The following is a 22062-nucleotide window of genomic DNA, read 5'->3' on the forward strand; positions in this document are numbered from 1 at the left end:
AATCCCAGCTACTCGGGAGGCTGAGGCAGGAGGATCGCTTGAGTCCAGGAGTTTGAGGTTGCTGTGAGCTAGGCTGACGCCACGACACTCACTCTAGCCTGGGAAACACAGTGAGACTCTGTCTCAAAAAAAAAAAAAAAAAAACTGGGAAACACAGTGAGACTCTGTCTCAAAAAAAAAAAAAAAAAAGAGCCACTTTCAGAATTTGGCAGGGGGAACAAGCTTGAAAGTACTGACTGCTTTGTTGGTTGTTGGGAGAGCTAGTATATAAAAATAACACCTTCTTTAGCATCCCATGGTCAGACCATATTCTTCATTCCATCTTTTTCACCCTACTTTAACATTTTTCATCATTGTCTTAACACTCATCAAATAGGATGCATCACCCAGTCTCCTCTTCTCCTTAAGCCACCCTTGAGTTCAACAGGTGATCCAGGTGCCTAACAATCTGGGAATTGTAAGACATTAGTTCTATAAATATGAAGCTGACACTCCCACAAAACAGTTTTCTGAAGCTTCTTTTTCTAGCCTTCTTTCTCATCCTCCTTTGCCTTCTCTTCCTTTTCATTCTCCTTTTCACTCAGATACAGATGTTTTGTCTGGCGCCTGACTCATGGGGCCTAGGGATTGTTCAGGACAAGCTAGAAGAGAGTTGGAGATTTGAGTGGTCTTGCTTAACACTTACTCTGCATTCCTGTGGCCGCATTGAAATGCTGTATCTCTTCTTCTTGTGCTTAGGTGGAGATAATCTTTGTCTGTCTCCCTGGGAGTTGGTGCAGGGATTAATTATCTACTGTTTGTAAAGCATTTGGAAGTTGATCAATGTTAACTATTATTACTGATATCGTGTCCTATGCTCTAAATACCTAGTAACCTCAGGTGAAACAGACTCAAAGAGTTGTTGAGATAACCATGATCTCCAACACAAAAGTACCATTGGACCTTCTTCTTTCATGAGCTTTTCTACTCTGCATTAGTTGCTCTCCCTCCATCTATACCTTTTTTCCTGCTTAGTAGAGCTGTAAGAAAGCACACACTTGAGGTGAGCAAGTGGGCAGCTTCACATTTTGTGTACCCACCGTGCGTCAAGAACTTTATACACATTGTCTATTTGATCCTCACAAAATGTGCATGGGAGGCCATTCTCGTTGTGTAACATGTCAGTGAACAAGTGCTTATAGCAGTTAAGTAATCTGAGTTAAGTAATCAGCTGGGAAGTGGCAAAGCCAGATTTCAAAGACATACTGTTTGGCTTTAAAGACTATGGGCTCTTCCTGCCATGCATTCTCAAGTAGAAAATAGAAAATAAGTTTGTTGGAAGGAGTGAGTGGTATGAGGGCAAGAAAAATGGACCCATTCATTGTTTTTTGCTCTAGCAACAGACTATACTGAACAAAGAAGAGCTGTAAAGGAAGAGTTCTATTATTAATAGCTGAAGCAGTTCCAGCTGGCCTAGTAGCAGGGAATTTTAAACTTAAAAAAATGATTAGGTTTTGAAGTTGAAGAAGCCTTAGCAATAATTCAGTCCCATCGTTTGGCAAATGAGGACATTTTGACCTGACAAAGGCAAGTAATTCTTGCCCAAGTTCAATCAGATATTTAATTTGATATTCACTATTCATACCTTAATGTAATAGTAAAAAAATAGCTGATATATCTTAAGGCTTGCCTACTTACTATGTCAAGACACTTTTCTAAGCCCTCAATGTGTGTTAATTCATTTAATCCTTACAACTCTGCCTGAGAGGCAATGGCATCATTCTTTTCTTTGGAAGTACCTACAACAGAGACACAGAAGGGTTTCAGTAAAACTTTGGAAGTAATGTGAAGATTCTAGGTGTATTAGAAAAGACAAGATGAGTTTTCAAATTGTATTCTAAGGATTGCCAGCAATGACCCTTAGAGGTATCGTGGTGCCAGGACAAAGACATAAAGTCACTCGGGTGCCGGGATCCCAACCCGGATGTGAACCCATAGAAACTCTCTTTCAATTGTTTCACGTATTGTTCTATGACTTGTGATTTAATCTGAACAGAGGGATCAATGAATTTAAAGAGTTTGGAAGCCACTGAACTAGGTGACTTATGAGACCTGTCTCAAATTGAGGATTCAATGATTCCACTTCCCACAATTCTTACCAGTAACTTCTTACCACCACCTCTTAAATTCTTCTTGCCATTTTGTAAACCTTTCCTCTCACGCTTTGCAGAAGTGAATATGCAGACAGGATTTAGCGCACCAAAGTCGTGCTTGGGAGTAATTTCAGAATTGAATGGTTTTTAGTTTCTCTGTTTCCTTTCCTTCATCTTCTTCATTAAAACATGATCAGTTCTTGACAAACTGATGACTACAGCATCCCGGGGAGGAAGCTGGGATGGAGACGGACACTTCACATCTGTTTCAGGTGTCATGTTTTAATAAAGTGCAGACACAACCCCAGAACTGTTGCATTAACATTGGAATGTCTTTGAGTGGCAGGAAAGCTGGATTTGTAATGGAAGTTGTCATTAGGATAATACCACAAATACTTCAGCTTGACAAAAATTATCCTTCGAAGGCTTGAAATAATGAGGCTTACATAGCACAAGGTATGCTTTTAAAAACCTTGTTCTTTAACATGATGGTTTTTTTTTTCTCTCTTGGAAAGTCGTTTGTCCTCATGGGAAGAATTCTACCCCTAAGGATTTACACAGTATTAAAATGACAGCTCTGCACACAGGAATGGGGGAAAATACCCACTCTAAGTATTCTCACAGCCAAGTTTACCATATCCACACAGGGCTCTTCAACAATCTACAAAATGTTTTAGAGCTCTGGAATTATTTAAACCTACATATTAAACGTATACTTGACATGTGGATGAGTTTGTGATTCCACCAGTAAATAGGTCTTTATTTTACTGTTGGTATTTACTGGTGAGGTTTATTTTTCAAGCTTAATATTGTTCTTGAAGAATGATGTTTAGTCATTTTTACATTTAAATGACTGATTCTGGTCAAAGTTAATGGATTGGATCTGACTAGGTAAGTAAGATAGTCACTTTGGGAGAATCATTTGTAGCTTCTCCAATCCTGTTTAATGAGCTGGAAAAGCAATTTACTAAGTTTAATGTAGAAGCTGGAAAAAATTTATTTGGAACCCCCCCCCCAAACACTCTATGCCTTGAGACCATAGTTTATTCACCTTGTAGGGTCTGGTACATTGCCTTCTTTAATGATTCATTTTGATTTCTTGAAGATGCTATTGTTCTCTTGGGGGGAAAAAAAGAAGCCTTCTTACAAAAGCAATAAGCTAAAGCTAGATTTTTAAAATATATATAAAATGCATAAAGAGGGAGGAATAAGTCAGGCAGTCATTCACATTCTAGTATAAATAGCTTTATAGTGAGGAAATCTCTTCTTTAGAAAGGGAGTTTTTGTTTGGAATTGTTGGAAGGAAGGCATTAAACTATAAAGCTGATCATCATGCAATGAATTCTTACCAGGAGAACTTTACCAGGAAAGGATGAGAGGAGAAGGTATTGAAATTGTCAGCACCAAAGATATTCTTGACTTGCCTTATAATTTTTCCAAAGGAAAGTCACTACCTTGTCATCGTGACACCATTTCCCAAAGGACACCTTTTTTGACATGTTTAAAAACTGGTGGGTCTGCCACAATTTCGTAATCTTAAGTTTTACTGAGGGCTTCACCACCTTCCAGCTGCCATGCTAACGGCACATTTCACACACTGTTTCATCCCCACTGTAGAATTATGAGGTAAGTGCTACTTAGCAGGTACTTAAATGCTGCTTATTCTGTACTACACTGAGCATTTCACAAATTTTAACTCATTTAATCTCTATAACAACCCTCTGTTATAGGTACTATTATTTCCCATTTTACAGACACAGAAACCAAGATACAAAGAAATTATTTGACTTGCCCAAACCCCATAGCTAGTAAATTGTACAACACTGCAACATCGATTTGTGTTCATGCCTTTTTTTTTTTTTTTTTTTTTGGAGATAAAGTCTTGCTCTGTTGCCCAGCTACAGTGCAGTGTAGCCTACTGCAGCCTTAAACTCCTAAGCTCAAGTGGTTCTCCTGTCTCAGCCTCCCAAGTAGCTGGGACTACAGTTGTACACCACCATGCCCAGCTAATATTTCTAATTTTTGTAGAGATGGGGTCTTGCTCTTGCTCAGGATGGTCTCGAACTCCTAGCCTCAAGTGATCCTCCCACCTCAGCCTCCCAGACTGCTAGGATTACAGGTGTGAGCTGCCACACCCGGCCTATTCAGGCCTTCTATCTAGCCCCAGAGTTGGCATTTGTCACCACGGTTGGATATGATGTTATCCTTATCAGTAAGGAAATAGAGGCACAGAGAATAATAACTTCTCCAAAGTCACACAGGCAATAAACAACAGAGCTGGGACTCAGACTTAGGCAGCTGATACGTAGAGCCTACAAAACTGAATCCTTACGCCATCCTTCACATCATCTCTACTTGCATGACTCATTCCTAGTACACTGGTCATGAGCGTTAGCTTAAAGCAAAAGCCACACACACCTGCTTCCACCTCAATACAGATGCCGCTGTGGAACTTAAGATAAAGTAATAATGAGAACAGAAAGGGAAGGAATTAGCGTTATCATTTATTTAGCTACTGCCTAGGTTAATTCTGAATAGATTTTGAGTTGCAGCTTGTTACAAGAGGATTGAATCCTCACCGAATTAGTTGCCAGTGTCAAAGAGAATCTTAACCTCATCTAGAGCAGTGCTTCATACTCTTCAATGAGCATATGAGTTACCTGAAGATTTTGTTAAAATGCAGATTCTGATTCAGCAGAGCTGGACGGGCCTGAGACTCTGCATTTCTAGCAAGCTCCCAGGTGATGCTGATGCTACTGGAACGTGGCCTGTGTCTTGAGTAGCAAGGCTAAAGCATTGAATTTTTCCAAAATGAGCATAAAGATTTATTCCAGGGGTCCAGAGTTCAAATTGGAGGGAGAGCATTTTCACAGCTGGAAGAACATTTAGGTTGTAAACACTGGGCCAAGGAAAATGGCTCATGAGATAAGATCCAAGCTTCACAGACTGGATTAGGAGGGACTTTAAAGGTCATCTGGCCCAGTGGTCCCTACTGATGCTTTAATCTTTTCACATCCACACCAGGTCATCTCAGCCCTTGAGTTAAAGAATTATCTGTGGTGAATGGAACTGAACATTCAACAGAACAAGAGAAATGTCAAGATGGTGCCTGAATCATAGAACCAAAGACTCAGGGAAGAGACTATGATGTTTCCCCCTGTCTGGGTAGACACTTGCCTCCATAGTACATTTCTCAGAGCTTTTGGATATTTATTCAAAAACTTTCAAACCTTACCATTTCATAGCAAAAACACACACACTGTACTGGAGAATCAGCCGGGAGTGCTTTTTCCCCCAACCCTTTGCCTCCCACGATGAAGTAAAGATTCAGGGCTGACTGGCGGGTGAGAAAAAGTGACACGTTTGGCAGCTGGGCTGCTTCTTGGCTGTCTTGACTGTATGTCCCCAGGGCCCTTGAGACAACAGATATTTTCAAGAATCAGGAATCATGAGATCATGATTGGGTTCTTTCCATTTTGATTTTGTAACCTGAATCAAAAGACGTTCCTACTGTTAAGTCTATTTATTGGGGCGATTCCAACTTCTCCTTTCCAATCACCCTTTTCTCGGGCTGTTGTTTGACAGTTCTCTGCTTTCTGTTTTAGGTGCCAGGGGAGAGCGAGAAACAGTGGAAACCAGCCCTGGTTGTATTGACGGAGAAAGACCTTTTAATCTATGACAGCATGCCACGGAGGAAGGAAGCCTGGTTCAGCCCAATTCACACATACCCTCTTCTTGCCACCAGGTAGCCATGGCCTTGTGTTTGAGTATGATGTGTTTGCAGTTTGGTACTATTTTAATCAATTACAATTATTTCAACACATTATATTACTGCTTACTACTGCTGCAGGGGCTGAGAGCTCCTTAAGAATATAGCCACACATTTTTAGCCAGATAGGTTAATTATCATATATGGCATCTATGGACAAACATGAGGCAACACAGAAACAAAGAACAAAATACCCATCCATCATTGAAAAACAGTGATAGTTATGAGATAGTCCCACTCTAGCCACCTTCCTGGGTCTCCATCTCATTCCCTTTGAAATGAACTAGACACATGAGTTTGTAGTCTTGAAGTCCAAGTAGAATCATCAAGCAAGAGTCTTCCCTTGGTGGCACAAAAGAATGCCATACGGGCATGTCCCGCTGTGCTTTTTAAGGTGTGCTCAGCGTGAGATCCCATAACAAGTTCTTCCTTAGTTATGTAACTCTTCCTGTGGAAATGTGGCTGCCTGGCTTTGTCTGTGTCTTAGGTACTTCAGTGCACATTTATTATGCATGTGAAATACAGTTTTTTTAAAAAAAATTATTAAGATAATGATCGACATGCAAAAAGCTTTACATATTTAATGTATACAATTCGATCAATTTGGAGCTAAGTGTATACCCATGAAATTATCACCACAATCAATACCATAAACATGTCCATCACCTCCAAAAATTTCCTCATGCCCTCTTTATTTTATTTTTTGTGATAAGAACACATAACATGAGCTCTACCCTCTGAGCAAATTTTTAAGTATGTAATACCATATTGCTAACTATAGGGACTATGCTGTACAGTATATCTCTAGAACTTACTCATTGTGCATGGCAGAAACTCTGTACCCTTTGCCCAGCACATCCCCATTTCCCCCTCCCCCCAGCCCCTGGAAACTGCCATTCTACTCTCTGCCTTTATGAATTGGACTATTTTAGATTCCTCATTATAAATAGAATCATATAGTATTTGTCCTAATGTGTCTGGTACATTTCACTTAGCATAATGTTCTTCAGTTTCATCCATGTTGTCAAATATGGAAGGATTTCTTTCTTTTTTAAGGCCAAATAATATTTATTAGCATGTAAATACCACATTTTCTTTGTCTATTCATCCGTGTGGACATTTGGAGGCATCACGACTTCCTGATTTCAAGATATATTACAAAGCTATAGTAATCAAAACTGTATGGTACTGGCATAAAAACATATAGACCAACAGAACAGAATAGAGAGCCCAGAAATAAATTCCCCCATTTATGGTCAACTGATCTTTGACAAGGGTGCTAGGAATACATAATGGGGAAAGGACAGTCTCTTCAATAAATAGTGCTGGGAAAACTGGATATCCACATGCAAAAAATGAAATTAAATGCCTATCTTATATATATTCAAAAATCAGCTCAAAGTAGATTAAAGATTGAAACATAAAACCTGAAATCATAAAACTCCTAGAGGAAAACACAGGGGAAAATCTTAACATTGGCCTTGACAATGATTTCTTGGCTATGGCACCAAAAGGACAGGCAAAAAAAGCAAAAATAGATAAATGGGATTAAGTCAAACTAAAAGGCTTTTGCATGGCATAGGAAACAATGCCAAAAAGGTAAAGGCAACCTACAGAATGAGAGAAAAGATCTGCAAACCACATATGTGATAAAGAGCTGATATCCAGAATATATAAAGATGTCCTACATCTCAATAGCAAAAACCCAAATAACTCAATTTAAAAATAAACAAAGAACCTGAATAGACATTTCTTCAAAGAAGACATACAAATGGCCAACAGGTAATATGAAAAGATGCTCAACATCACTAATCATCAGGAAAATGCAAATCAGAACCATAGTGACGTATCATCTTACATCTGTTAAGATGGCTATTATCAAAAAGACAAATGATAACAAGTGTTGGTGAGGATGTGGAACACTTGTTCATTGTTGGTGGGAATGTAAAATGGTACAGCCACTCTGGAAAATAATATGGGGATTCCTCCAAAAATTAAAAATAGAACTACTATATGAGCTAGCAATCCCTCTTCTGGGAATGTATCCAAAAGAATTTCAATCAGAGTTTCAAAGAGATACCTACACTCCCATGTCCATTACAGCTTTATTCACAGTAGCCAAGACATGAAATACACTCTTAATGTGTCATATCCTTGTCCCTTTCTTTGAAGGCCTATATCCTGAGAACAAAAGTGAATCAAACCTGAATCTTGCCTTCAAGTAGCTGACAATTCCCAGACCCGACTTCTGTTGCCAGCTGTATACACTTTGTGACAATGGGCTGTTTTCATTCCTTCTGTGCCTGTCTTTCTTTGCCTATAAGTTAAGCATGCTAACATAATGTTTGTGGCCTTCCTGGCCTGGTGCTTGGCAGTATTGGGCCCTCAAATGTTTGAATTATTGAGCAATGTGGGACAAACTCTGGAAGGCAACAGACAAAGCATAGTGGACTGAGGTTTGTGGGCATCTGTCCTGAGCAAGAGATGGACAGAAATAAGATGGGTTCCCAGTCCTGGAAACTGAAGTGCCAAACAGGTTATAGTCAAGGCTCAGGTGCAAGGAGAAAAATGAGACCCAGTAGCAGAGCAAGAAGTATTAATAACACAAGATTAAATGACAACTGTGAATAGAGCTGAAACTCCTGAAAAATCCTTTTTACTTCCAGTCATAATTGATAATGCAGACCAGCAAGGGTGACCTAAAGCTGAAAATTATTAGCCCCAGCAGTGAATAGAGGAGATTTTCAGGGGCTAGGAACCAGGCCTAGATCACTTAAAAAAATAAAATAATAGGTAATTTAATTTTTGAGCCTCCAGGCTTCAAAATCTTTGATAGAATGGCTATTAATGTACAATACAACATTATAATAAAACCTCAATAATCAGAATCTAAACATCCTTAAATGCTCCTACAACGATTCAGGCTACGCCTTGGGGCCCATTCAAATGCAGCCCAATCACTATTGCTTTCTGCAGTTTATATTAATAATACATCCACAATCCTCATCCATGGGCAATGATTTTCAGATTCTGAGACATTTCCACAGCTGAAGCCAAAGAAGGAATAGACTACAGTCACTGTATTCCAGTTACTAAGAAGGGAATTTGGACTCAGTCCTCCTCAAATGATAGGAACAAAAGTTGAAATAAGGTAGAATTTCTAGTACTCCCAAACAACATGAAAATAAAATTAACTCTAGTGCATAGCTTTCTTTTTCTTTCTTTCTTTCTTTAAAAAATAATTTAGTCTTTTTATTATTTATGTATTTAGAGACAAGGTCTTGCCCAGGCTAGTGTTAGCGTGTAGTAGTGTCATCATAGCTCAGTGCAATTCAAAACCCCCGGTTCAAGCAGCCCTCCTGCTTCCGCCTCCCAAGTAGCTAGTACTACAGGTGTGTGCCACCATGCCTGGCTAATTTTTCCTTTTTTTTATAGAGACGGGGTCTCATTATGTTGCTCGGGCTGTCTTGAACTCCTGGCCTCAAGCAGTCCTCCTGCTTCAGCCTCCCAAAGTGCTGGGATTACAGGCATGAGTCACTGCACCTGGCCCACAGCTTTCTCCCCACAGTTTCTAGGCATTCTGACCAATGAAGACTGCTTTTTCATTCATTCATCAACATTTATAATTCATCTACTATGTGCCAGGAGTTATTAATATAATTGGGGCATGAGATACAGAGATGAAAAAACTTCACCCTTGTGAACCCATCATTGCCACGCCATGCCATACCAACCTGGAACAAAATGTACTGATGTGCAGGGATATGCAAGGAACCCTCGGGAGCAGAGACAGCAAAAATGCCTAACTCACAGTGAAAGTCATGTTTTTGTTTTATTATTATTATTTATTCAGGATATTATGGGGGTACAAACATTTTGGTTACATGTAATGCCGTTTGCCTCGCCCAAGCCAGGGCTACAAGCGCGTCCCTCCCCAACACAGTGCGCTCTGCTTCCATTAGTTGTGGGTGTATCCCCCCATTCCTCCTCCCACCGGCACCCAGTGTTACTACCATGTGAACTCCTTAGTGTTGGACGCAGGAAAAGAAAGTCATGTTTGAATTGAAGCCTGACAGGACTCACCGGAGGAACAAGGCGTGGGAACGGGAGAGATGGGCGTGGGCAGTTCAGGCCCAGGGGAGACGCATGCGCAGAGCTCATGCAGTGCTGGGGGCGGGGAGTCAGAGCGCTGTGTATGGCCTTGGGCGTTGAGGGGAAATGGATCAGAGACTTGCTAACTACCCAGCATTTAACACAAGTTACCTCCTACTGCTCTTGTATCCTTTCTGCAAGACCCATCTTAGGGTAGTAACTTACAGGTTAGGAACCTGAGGCTCAAAAGAGTAAAGAAATTTGCCCCAGGTTATGTAGCTTCTAAGAGGCAAGGCAGGATTCTAGCTCCTCTGGGGCTGTGCCACTGCAAGCCTGTGCTTGGTACCATTGGGGACTGGCATGGGACGGGAGGAAGACTTTTCATTATATGTCCTTTTGTGCCCTTTGACGTTGGAACCACAGGGAGTGGTAGGAGTCGTTGGAGTTGGTAAGTAAGCGTCATGGACGTGATCTGGGAAGGTATTTTTACCTTTGGTATCAAATAACAAATGTCCAGGGGGTGACTGCTGAATCCAAACAATTTTGCAGTGATCTCTGTCCAACGGTAAAGAAGAAAATAAATAAAAATAAAAAACAAATTTCTGTGAGGACACAAAGTACTCAGCTACAGGGAGAGATAAGTTGCTCGTCGGGAGTCGCTATTTTTTTCTCGGCTTTCCCATTGTGTAACCGGGTTCAGAACTGGGACTTCAAACCCTCAGGAAGACTTGGAAGGACTGAGAAAGGCTCTGCCTTAGGTCTGGTTCTTTGGCGGCAGAACAGGAGATGAGGACTGATGTGGAAGTGAATTATGAAGCAAGTGCTCCCAGGAAAGACCTGGAAGGGCAGAGGGGAAGGACGGGCAGAGGGAGAAACCAAGGGAGGGTGTGATTTCAGGCAAAGTCTTAGGAGCTTGAGAGTTACACTACTCACCGTGGTAGCCACTAGCCACATGGGACTATTTAAATTAATTATGTTTAAATAACATTTAAAATTCAGTCCTTCGGACTCATTAGCCACATTTCAAGTGCTCAACAGCCACATGTGGTTAGTGGCTTCCATTTTGGATAACACAAATCTAAAACATTCCCATCGCCACCAAAAGTTCTATGGGACAGCATTGCCCTAGAGCATATAAATGACTCCTTCTTAGCTTGTCCTGACTCAGGCAAGTGACTGGACTTGCACATTCCCACAGAAGTCCTTCAAAAGCTAAGGCTGCCCCTGGGGATCTCAGCTCACAGGCTCTTCAGGCTGGTTTGCACAAGCAGGAAGGTCCTGGGTGTGAGCCCTTAAAAGCAAAGGCCCCAGAAGGAGGGGCAGGTGTGCAGAAACAGTAAGTGGGATCTGAGGAGGTTTGGGTGGGGCACTGAAGATATCTGTCACAGGCTCACAGGTGACAGGGATGCCGGGTCTGGGCTATAAGCAAAGCACATGAATAGCTTAAACCCATAAGCCTGCATCTCATGTGGAAATAGGAAATGGAAGCCCCTTCAGTGCATAACTGTGGTCATTTAGACCAGAAGATGCAGCATTTAAAAAATCAATGTCTACCATCTAAATGTACAGGAGATTCAGGTACGATTCTCTTTCCAACTCACTGTCCTGCTCCCACATTACCCAGACTAACCGCTAAATTGCAGAATGAAACTTTATTATATATGTATCTTAGCCCTATGAGAAATGATAAAATTAGGCCCATAAAGATGACCGTGATCCCCAGCTGGGAGCCTGTGAGGCAGATGATGGCCAGGATGCTGAGGTGGCACTGGCTGTTCCTCCTTTCTTCATCACCTCTAGCTAGTAGGTAAGCATTTGCGTGCTCTGAGCAGCAGCCGGAAATGCAAGAGTTGGGAGTTTCCATCCTAGGCTTCCTCCCTCCAGAAGTGGACTTAGCCCCAGGCTAGTCACCCCACCTCTCTCTTTCAGAGTTCTTATCTGTTAAATGCACTCAGTAGAATGTCCTTTCTCCAAGGGGAAAATACACTTTTGTAAAATAGGATTTTAGGTGACCCTTTGGCTTAAGCATGAGCCACTACAGTTTGGTTGCTTTGGTCCTGGTCAGCTTCTCTCCAAATCCCTGTGGTTACACCTAGAAAAAGACTTTTGGAAAACAAATAATGAAAAAAAGGCCCCTTTGCTGGGGAAATGTAGCCCCTTTGCAGCTCCAAGCTGGACTTCCCAGTGAGTTGCTGTGGGAGGCAGGGTTCACTCCAGCTGAAATGGAAGCTGTTCTCTCCTTGCAGATCAAGGCTACTCTTTGAGGTGGAAGGCTGGGCTGAGGTTGTTGGTTTCTGGCAGAGGGGTCCCTGCCAAAAGTGGTAGCAGTCAAAAGGAAACGGAATCCTTCCATTGCAGAAGTTACCCCAGAACTTCCATTAGCTGCTTCTCTAACCACTTATTTAAGTTCATCAAGTGACTCATTTACTTCCCATGTGTTGTATGTTCCATGCCGTCTCATGGGGCCCTGCATCCTTTATAAATGAGCACTTGGGCATGTAGCCTGTCTAGTAGCATTATTTGTCTTTGTATATTTCTAAAGAAGAAGGGGAGCCATGTCTTTTTAAAATTTATTTTTAAAATATTTTATTGAGTTTTAATGTATAAATGGTAATATGCACAAATCTCAAAAAATACAGCATAATTAAACTTTTACTATGGATATAGAGCCATGTCTTTTAAAACTTTATTATAGGGTGTCTACTAATTAATCATCCTGGGTGATATTATCAAGAAAGCCATGGTAATAACCATTTTTAAAATCAATCAAGCTGGTAACAAACCAGTGGCTTGTCCTGTGGGGCATAGAGCAAGGCCAAGTGCAGCAGGTGGAGTCTATCGGGGTATGTAACCCTTGCCCAATGTAAGAATCACCTGGCTGCTTATTAAGATTCAGGTTCTCAGGACCATGCCTTGGATATTCTGGTTTAGTAGGCTGGGGTTGGGAGTCAGGAGTGTCTGTTTTTAACAAGTATCAGGCAAATGTAGTACTCAAGGTTACCACTTTTAACCCTCACAAGCCTATGAGGTTAAGGTTTTATTCCTATATTCATAGATAAGTAAACTGAGGAACTGTTAATAAGAGGCTAAGAGATTGTACAGTCACACAACTAGTAAGAGATGGACCAGAGATTCTGATTCTACCTCTGATTCTTAACTACTATTCTATGCAGCCTCCCTAGAGCATGTCCTTACTTCCTAGAGTTTCAGTGGCTCTTTGAATTTGCTGAGTGTACCTTGTAAATATTTTCCCTCCTGACCACTGAATCCTGCAATAGGTGGCCACCCATTCCAACTAACAATGGAGGAAAGTGTTATCCCAGATCACACAAAGTGAGGACAGAGTTGTGGATAGTATCAGAGGCCGTAAGTTTCTACCCTTGGCTTACCCAGCAGCATGAGTACTACTTGGAAATTTGTTAAACAAGCAAATTTTCAGTCCCACTCCAGACTAATTGAATCAGAATCTCTGCGGTGGAGCCCAGGCCATCTGTGATTTAAGGAGCTCTCCAGGTGTTTCTGAGAACCACCGATTTAGAAGACTATGCACTGCTACTTCCCATTCTCCCAGGATTTGTGATATCTCAGTCCATTGGGGCTGCTATAACAAAATACCTTAGACTGGGTAATTTATAAATAATAGAAACTTATTTCCAACAGTTTTAGAGGCTGGGAAGTACAAGTTCAAGGTGCCAGCAGATTCCATATCTGGTGAAGCCTCGCTCTCAGCTCCATAGTTGGTGTCTGGTGCTACATCCTCACATGGCGGAAGGACAGAAGGACAAAAGAAGGGACTAACAGACTCCCCAAGCCTTTTTATAAGGGCACAAAGCCCATTCATGAGGTCAAGCCCTCATGACCTAATCACCTATAAGGGACCCACCCTTAATACTCTTGCACTGGGGATTAAATTTCAACATGAATTTGGAAGGACACAAACATGCAAATCACGACATTGTGGGAGGGGAACTCCACAGCAAGAATGTGGTTCTTTTTTTCCCCTGTGGTCTGTCACAAGTGCTGTTTTGCCTCGCACTGTGATGACCACAGATGGATCAGTTCAAAGGCTGTCCTGGCTCCAGGTGCTCACAGAGTCAGCCGCAGCTCCTAAAACGCGGTGTATTGCTGCCCTTCCATTTCACTGAGATGGCTTCTAGCATTTTCATTGGCATTTTGCACTCTTTCTTTGCTTCACTCTTTCTTTACAGAGTGTTGTGTCACATGGATGCTCCAGAGCACAAGTTCTGGAAACTTAACAACCTGGCTCCAAATCTTAGCTTTGCTACTTACCAGCTTTGGACCGTTGGGCAAGTTTTGTAATCTCTTTTTGCCACATATCCCTCAGGTATAATATGTGTACCTACCTAACAGAACTATTATAAGGATTACGATATAAAGTGTTTGGAACAGTGCTTGACACATGTAAGTGCTAAATAAATTTAGTTATTATTACTCTAACTTTTAACCCCTTCTCTATTTTGGGGTTCATAAGTACATTGGCTACATTCTATTTATTTATTTCAGGATATTATGGGGGTGCAAACATTTTGATTACATGTTATGACTTTGCCACACCCAAACCATGATTTGGGGTGTGCCTTTTCCCCCCTACAACACTCACCACATCCATTGGTTGTGAGTTTTCCCGCCCCCAACCCCCTAATCCCTGGAGAATATTACTACCATGTGAGCACCATAGTGTTGATCAGTTAGTGCCAATTTGATGGCGAGTACATGTGGAGCCTATTCTTCCGTTCTTGTGATACCTCACTTCGGAGGATGGGCTCAAGTTCTATCCAGGAATATATAAGAGGTGCTAGATCACCATCGTGTCTTATAATTGAGTAATATTCCATTGTATACATATACCAAATTTTAATAATCCACTCATGAATTGACGGGCACTTGGGTTGTTTCCACATCCTTGCAATAGTGAATTGTGCTCATTGGCTGCATTTTTTAAACAACTCCATCACACTGAAAATTTGTGATCAACTAAAGTCCACAGGTCATCATCATAGCATTTTCTAAAAAAGCTGTTAAAATCTATCTTGCTAGCAAAAACTCAAAATAAAAAAGTAAGCAAATAAAAAGTCTCAAAAAATATGTCCTTAAAGAATGGGAAAAAATCACAATTACTGGTAGAGAGGAAAAACTGTATTTCACTGTATCAGATTTGAGACCTGGGTTCATGCCCCAGTTTTATGAGCTGCATGGCCATGAGCAACTAACTCACTTCTCTCTGATCTCAGTTTCCTCATCTGAAAAATATGGATCATAATGTCTACTGCAGGGCGATTATGACTATTAAAATATGATGAAGGCATTAGTCAGCCAAACAAAATGCTATACACTGGATGGCTTAAGCAACAGAAATTTATTTTCTCACAATTCTAGAGGCTATAAGTCTCAAGATTAGCTGCCAGCCAGCATGGTCAGTTTCTGGTGAGGGCCCTCTTCCTGGGATGGACACCCTCTTTCTGTGTCCTCGCATGACCTCTTCTTTGTGTGTGCATGGAGAGAGAATGTGAGCTCTCTGGTGTCTTTTCTTAGGAGAGCACTAATCCTATCATATCAGGGCCCCACATTTAACTTAATTAGCTCCTTAAAGGCCCTATCTCTAAATACAGTCACATTGGGGGTTAGAGCTTCAAGACATGACTTGGTGGGGGGGACACAATTCAGTCCATAGCAATGACATATGTGCAGCCTTATTTAGCATAAGGCCTGGCACAACATTCTTCCCTATTAGTCCCCTTCTCTTCCCCATAGCAGTGCTGGAGAGCCTTGTTCAGAATGTCAGAGGCAGAGTCCCTTCCCCTGCACAAGAAGATCTGGCTGGGACTATAGCCAGTAGGAAACAGGTTTCTTTGAAATCGAGTTACTCCTTAGACAGTTCATAGTTGATTTGTTTATTTGTTTGGGTTTTTCTTTTTAAGCCCAGGCACATCTAATTTATATTTTTCTGGAAGATGGAAATTTGATTGTGTCTCCTAGCAGTGGCACCAGAAAAGCTCACAACATGTTCTTGGTGTCGACTGCCATGCAGAGAAGTTTATGAGCAGTCATCTCTCCCGTCGACACACTTCGACGGTGCCCCGTGTATCAATGGTGCGATTTATAGCAGTGCACTTGGCAAGTTTGCAAACATGTTGTAATTTTAGCAATTCTCATCCCTCAGCTTTTTATGAGGCCTTGGGAAAACATTTTTTGCTTAGCCAAAGTTTATTTGATATTGCTGAACATTAGGAAAAAAAAGGTACATGTGCCCTAATGGAGTAAGAGTGTTGGTTTTTTGCATCGTCGTCATAATTGGCAAATGAGATGGGTCTACAGAGAGCAGGGATTAAGGTCACAATAGTTCTGGAATTCTAGAGGAGGTTTAACCCAGAAATTCTGCACACCCAGTCCCAGTGGATGGCAAAAGTTTCAGAGACACAGAGCTTGTAAAAACAGTGACACTGCTCTGAGCCCAGTTTGCTGAACTGTGGGCCTGAAAGACGGGCGTGGGGTAGCCTTGAAAGGCAAACTGTGTACTTCTGTACTCCCATGGCACTTGCGAGCCAAGAATGCTGAGCATTTCTACTAAACGTGATGGGTAATTTGGGGTGCCTAAGGAACTAACCTGTTTCTAAGTGCTAAAAGTAGTTGCTGCCTCAGGCCAGCAACTCTTTTCGGTTGGGAAGTCTGGCCAATTGCATTTGTGACACATTAAATTACAGTCAGTCTGTGGTTTTCATGCTAAGTCTAGGAGACATCCTCACTCTTAGGGGATGTGGGCATATCCCATGGGCATTCCCTGGGGTGGCAGGAAAGGGTCTATATGCTCAAGGATCTGTACCCTGTCAGACTGAAAACTGTGAGGTTTGCCTTCCACATCCTGCCATCCCATTTGTCCCTGTAATCCGGTGCTCTTGCTAGCTGCTGGCATCCAGTCCTCCCTTCTGCTAACCTTGAGCCCTCAGGATTGGTGGGTGGGAGATAAGCAGAGTGAGCAGACCCATAATCTTTGGAATCAGACAGACCAGGGGTCTAATCCTGAGACCTCCACTCGCAATGTGACCTTGGGCAAAATATCATTCTCTCAGAATATGAGTCTCCTCTTCTGAATGAAAGAGCCAACAGTATCTTCTTCATACAGTTATTGATAGGACTGATTTAGATATTATTAATATACGTAACTGGTAAGCATATGACTGAGACATAAGTGATTAATAAATGTTAGCGATTGCTAAGATCAGAGAAAATAATTTTGAAGTATGAACAACTAGTAAGTAATTTGACATATCTGATTTTATAAGTAACACTGCATTTTATCAGGAACTCCTCTTAAATCAAAGTCATTGAGCTGAGGTTAATGAAGAGTTGTTGGTTTTTTGGAGGGAGTAAGGAGTGTGGGATGGAGGTGGGGAGACTGGAATACCTGAGGTCACGGCACAGAGCTCTCTCTGGATGCCACTTGTGACAACACTGCAGGGGGAGGCCTATGGATGGGTCCCTCCTTGGGACAGGAATGTTCAGTTCGGTTTAAACAACTTTTAACAGGTTCCTGTTAGTGGCCAACATTATAGTCAGGGCTGACGGTAGGACAATAAAAAAAGGCAAAATGTGAGAGATGTAAAAAGCTGACTGTTGTAAGAGCTGATCGCTCAGGTTATTCACACATGGTTTTATTTTTCCAGTAAAATAAGACAAATTTTAGTTGTCATTACCTTACATGGAGAAGTTCTTGAATATCTTTTTGTAATTCTATATACACCGTGGCATATGTTGAACTAATTAAAGCATAGATACGACGAGGGAATGTGTATGAGTTAATTAGAAGATTTGAAAATTTTATTTAAAAATTACAGCTCTAAGGCAGATGCAGTGACACACACCTATAGTCCCAGCTACTTGGGAGACAGAGGAGGGGAAAAATCACTTGAGGCTAGGGGTTCGAAGCCAGCCTGGGCAACATTGCAAGACACCATCTCAAAAAAAAATGTATATATCTAGCTCTAAGAGTGCTAAATAATAAAAAGACAGTTAACTTCAAAGAAAAAATTTCCAGAGACATTGGACTATCATGCCATGAGAATTCCATTAGATGATAAATCTCATTTACCTTTGGAGAAAAGCAGCACATGGATAAAGTAAACCCATGGGCCTGAAGTTTTCATTATACTCTTTCCCTTCAGTTTCATTCCCACCCTATAGTTGTTGAACTAGAAAGAGTGATGGAGGCTGGGCGTGGTGGCTCACGCCTATAATCCTAGCACTCTGGGAGGCCGAGGCTGGAGGATCATTTGAGCTCAGGAGTTCGAGACCAGCTTGAGCAAGAGCAAGACCCCATCTCTACTAAAAAATAGAAATAAATTAGCTGGACAGCTAAAAATATACAGAAAAAATAGCTGGGCATGGTGGTACATGCCTGTAGTCCCAGCTACTCGGGAGGCTAAGGCAGAAGCATTACTTGAGCCCAGGAATTTGAGGTTGCTGTGAGCTAGGCTGATGCCATGGCATTCTAGCCCAGACAACAGAGTGAGACTCTGTCTCAAAAGAAAAAAAAAATAGAAAGAGTGATGGAGACAGTATCCCTGTGCATTGGAAAGAGAATGGACTCTGTAGTCCTATGGACCTGGGTTCAAATTCTGGACACTGACTGAGATTCTGAGCAGCTACTTTACCACATAGAACCTGGGATTCCTTGTTCATAAAATAGAGCTCGTAATAGCACTTTCAAAGAGCTATGTGGAAACTAAGTGAGATGGTACATCAACACATCCTTTCACATGGCGAGCATCCACTGTCCGCCCTCTGTGTTACTGCTGGCAGTTGGCCTTGACAGGTCATAGGGCCATGGAGAAAGGTATGGAGGACAACCACTTGTTTCTGAAAGTTCACCTGGATAATGCCACTAAATAGTCAAGAATTGGTTCCAAGCTGTTCGTTCTCCTGCATTAAGTTGGTCTTTGCTTATAGTCAATATCCTTCAATAATATCAACTTTCTAAAAGATTGGACCTTGCCTGACTTTCACCACCATATTCAGATGAAAGAAGTTTAGAAGATATAAATGAGGCAATTGATTGGCTATTTCTAGGTGGGAGAAATGGAGGGTGGGGAGGTCCTGGGAAGCCTCTCCCACCTGACAGTTTGGTACTTGTTAGTGATTCTCTGCCCCTCACTTCTTTCCTAGAGTGTCTGTTGACTTCCAGGCTCCATTAGGGGTGGCCAGTGGATGGAAGTATTTGAGATCACCAGAATCATTTAAGGGATCTGGCCAGTTGCTTCCTTCTTTCTTTCTTCTTCTCTCTCTTTTTTTTTTTTTTTTTTTTTTTTGGTGGCTTGCACTGTGGCATCTGCTGGGAGATGCTAATTACAGCAATTAAGTAAAATGAGGATGTAATATTGCTTAGCAACCCAGTTACCTAATATGTAATTTTACTAATTTGGCTGAATCTGTGTGCTGCAACTGTTTTTGTTTTAATTAAGGATATTAATAATAATGTTTTTGTATGGAACATTTGATACAACATTCTCTAATACCTCTCTAGAATTAAATTGATGCGTAAGCATTTCTTATGAGACAGGTTTTTTGTTTTGTTTTGTTTTTTTGTTTTTCTCAAAACCAGTCAGGCTAAGGGGCATATCTGGGGATCCAGAAACAATATGCAATTCAGTACCTCAGTTGTTGGTAGAGAGAAAAACACTTGGCCTGATCTCCTGCGGGAATGAGTTCCCCTAAGTCTTGGACAAAGATCTGATCTGAAAGTGGTCTTATCATACAGCCAAGTCTGAGCCGTATGGAATCTGCCACTTTTGGCATTTGATGTAATTTTAAGACATTTTATATTTTCTCTTTATCTGGTTTAGGGACCCATTTATATACAATTCTTTAAATTGGATCCATGCTGGCCATGAATAAGAAATCTTAATGACTTTCATTGTTTTGAAAAAATCATCAACTTCTATCCCGTAGACTGAAAAAGCTAACTCTAATTCCCTAAACTACCAAGTTACTACTGAAATCACCAGTAGCTAAAGAAAACACAGGAAATGGATGCTAGGCTATTCTCATAAAACATCTCATCCCACTCACCTTTCAAGATCACTCTTTTTCAGGGCTGAATTCATCTGGAAATTAGCAGTAAGTATGTATAAACCCAAGTTTTTTGCATTTAGTATTAGCTACTGCTTTGTGTGGCTAAGGAGGTGATGTTGGGAGAGGAGTTGTATAGCAGTCATTAATCACAAACTTCTTGAACCTCATCCTCTTTATATTCAAGCCATTCATTTAGTCATTCACTTAAGAAGTATTTACTGAGTGCCTAGAACTGTTCTAGATGCTAGGGATATAGCAGAGAATAATCAAATAAAAATTCTTGCCCTAATCAAACTTGTGTTCTAATGATAATAAAGGCTATTACTATATATTCTGTTCCAAGCACTGTTCCATGTAGCATTCATATATGAACTCATTTAATCATCACAATATAACCATGAGGCAGGCATAGTATTAACCCCAGTTTGGATGGAGTTGAGAAAAATGAGGCATAGGGAGTTTAAGAAACTTGCCAAGGTCACATAGTAAGTGCAGAGCTGGGATTTGAATCCAGATATCTGACTGCTGCTCTACCTTCTCACACCTTCATTCTTTTGCCCCTCTCTTATATTATGTGGTCCTATTCATTTTTTCACTTATCCACCCTCCTGGCTAATAGGAAATGTAAAATCTTGCTGGGGTTTGTGGCTTTGCTTCCAACCATGGGAATGTGTATCTGAATTTTGTAACCAACCAATTTTTGTAAGGAACAAAGCATGTCCTTGGGCTTCTCAAGCAGTTTCAGATAATACTTAGAAATTGGGTGTGAATTGCAGCTTAAAGCCTATCCCAGGGTGCCAGTATTTTTTTCTGATTGGATAAGAAAGTTATCTTCTCTTGAGAGACAGCATTTTCTTGGTTGCTATAGTTTAGTCCCTGCCACAGATAAGAGACAGATGGTCACATTTTTCAGGATACACAAATAGCATAAAATGTAAAATAATTAAAAGATAAATAATAGCTATTTCAGAGCCTCCTGGGGCTGCAGATCCAGAGAGAACTTTGGGAACAATCTTGGGAGGAATGTAAAAAGACTGTTCCCGGCAGAATGGCAAAAACTCAGGCAGACAAATTTTAGCCCTAACTTTTTCAAATGTCCAAATGATGACTTTTAAAATCTTAATGTCCAGATGACATTTACTTGGCACCTAGTTTCCAGAGTCTGGCTACAGTAATGTGTTTCCAAGTGTGGTCTTCAAGTAAACAGCCCATTAGGAGGTCCTCTCACTGGCCCCAAATGTCAGAGCATTTCAAAATAGATCAATTTTGTGTGTGTATGTGTGTGTGTGTGTATGTGTGTGTGTGTGTGTGTATACTTTGCTTTACAAAATTGAATTCACATTTTAAAAACTTTTTGAAAAACTTGCATTCGTGCAGTTATCCGGCCAGCATGTATTGAACACCTGCCATGTGTCAAGTAGAGAGCTAGACACCACAGAATCAATGAGAGAGGAGACCAGGCTCCTCGCCTGAAAGAGAACAAGGTTTAGTAAGGGAGAGGAGGTGGTAATGATGCAACAGTGGAGTAATGGGGTTGATAATGACGCATGGGAAAACCGAAGAGGGACACCCACCTCCGGGAGGAGATCAGATAGTGATATGCTTAGTCCTGAGCTCCACTAGATCACTTTGCTGTCAACAGCAGATGTGTTTCCCCAACATCTTCTTACCCAGGAGCTGTCAACTTTGATACATGAGCAACAACCCTTACCGAGTGAGCACCCAACAACCCCTGTTGGCTGCCAGCTTAGGCAATCTCAGCCTTGCTGGAAGGGCTCCTATCTCAGCTTCCCAAGAAGCAAATCATCTGTTCCAAGTGTGGTTCTCCCCAGATGGGCCAAGGTCCAGGGATGGCTTTTGAGGGGAGAACACTCTCTAACATTTCTGGGAAGTCAATGACCAGCCCATGCTTGACCTTTTTCTCTTTTTGTAAGGACACAGCCTCGTTGGATTAGGGACCCACCCTTAGGACCTCACTTAGCC

The 22062-nt window shown here is 41.3% G+C and overlaps 1 protein-coding gene across 1 annotated transcript in view; it reads left to right on the forward strand.

Annotated features, from left to right (window-relative positions):
* The window catches only part of SNTB1 (syntrophin, beta 1 (dystrophin-associated protein A1, 59kDa, basic component 1)), a 246229-nt gene that overhangs the window by 208976 nt on the left and 15191 nt on the right, over positions 1 to 22062 (forward strand). The window contains exon 4 of the mRNA XM_012646567.1: positions 5738 to 5877. Coding sequence (XP_012502021.1) covers positions 5738 to 5877 — 140 coding nt within the window. The remainder of the gene's footprint in view (positions 1 to 5737; positions 5878 to 22062) is intronic.

The sequence above is a fragment of the Propithecus coquereli genome, unplaced genomic scaffold, assembly GCF_000956105.1.
Source record: "Propithecus coquereli isolate 6110/MARCELLA unplaced genomic scaffold, Pcoq_1.0 Scaffold247, whole genome shotgun sequence".
NCBI lineage: Eukaryota > Metazoa > Chordata > Mammalia > Primates > Indriidae > Propithecus > Propithecus coquereli.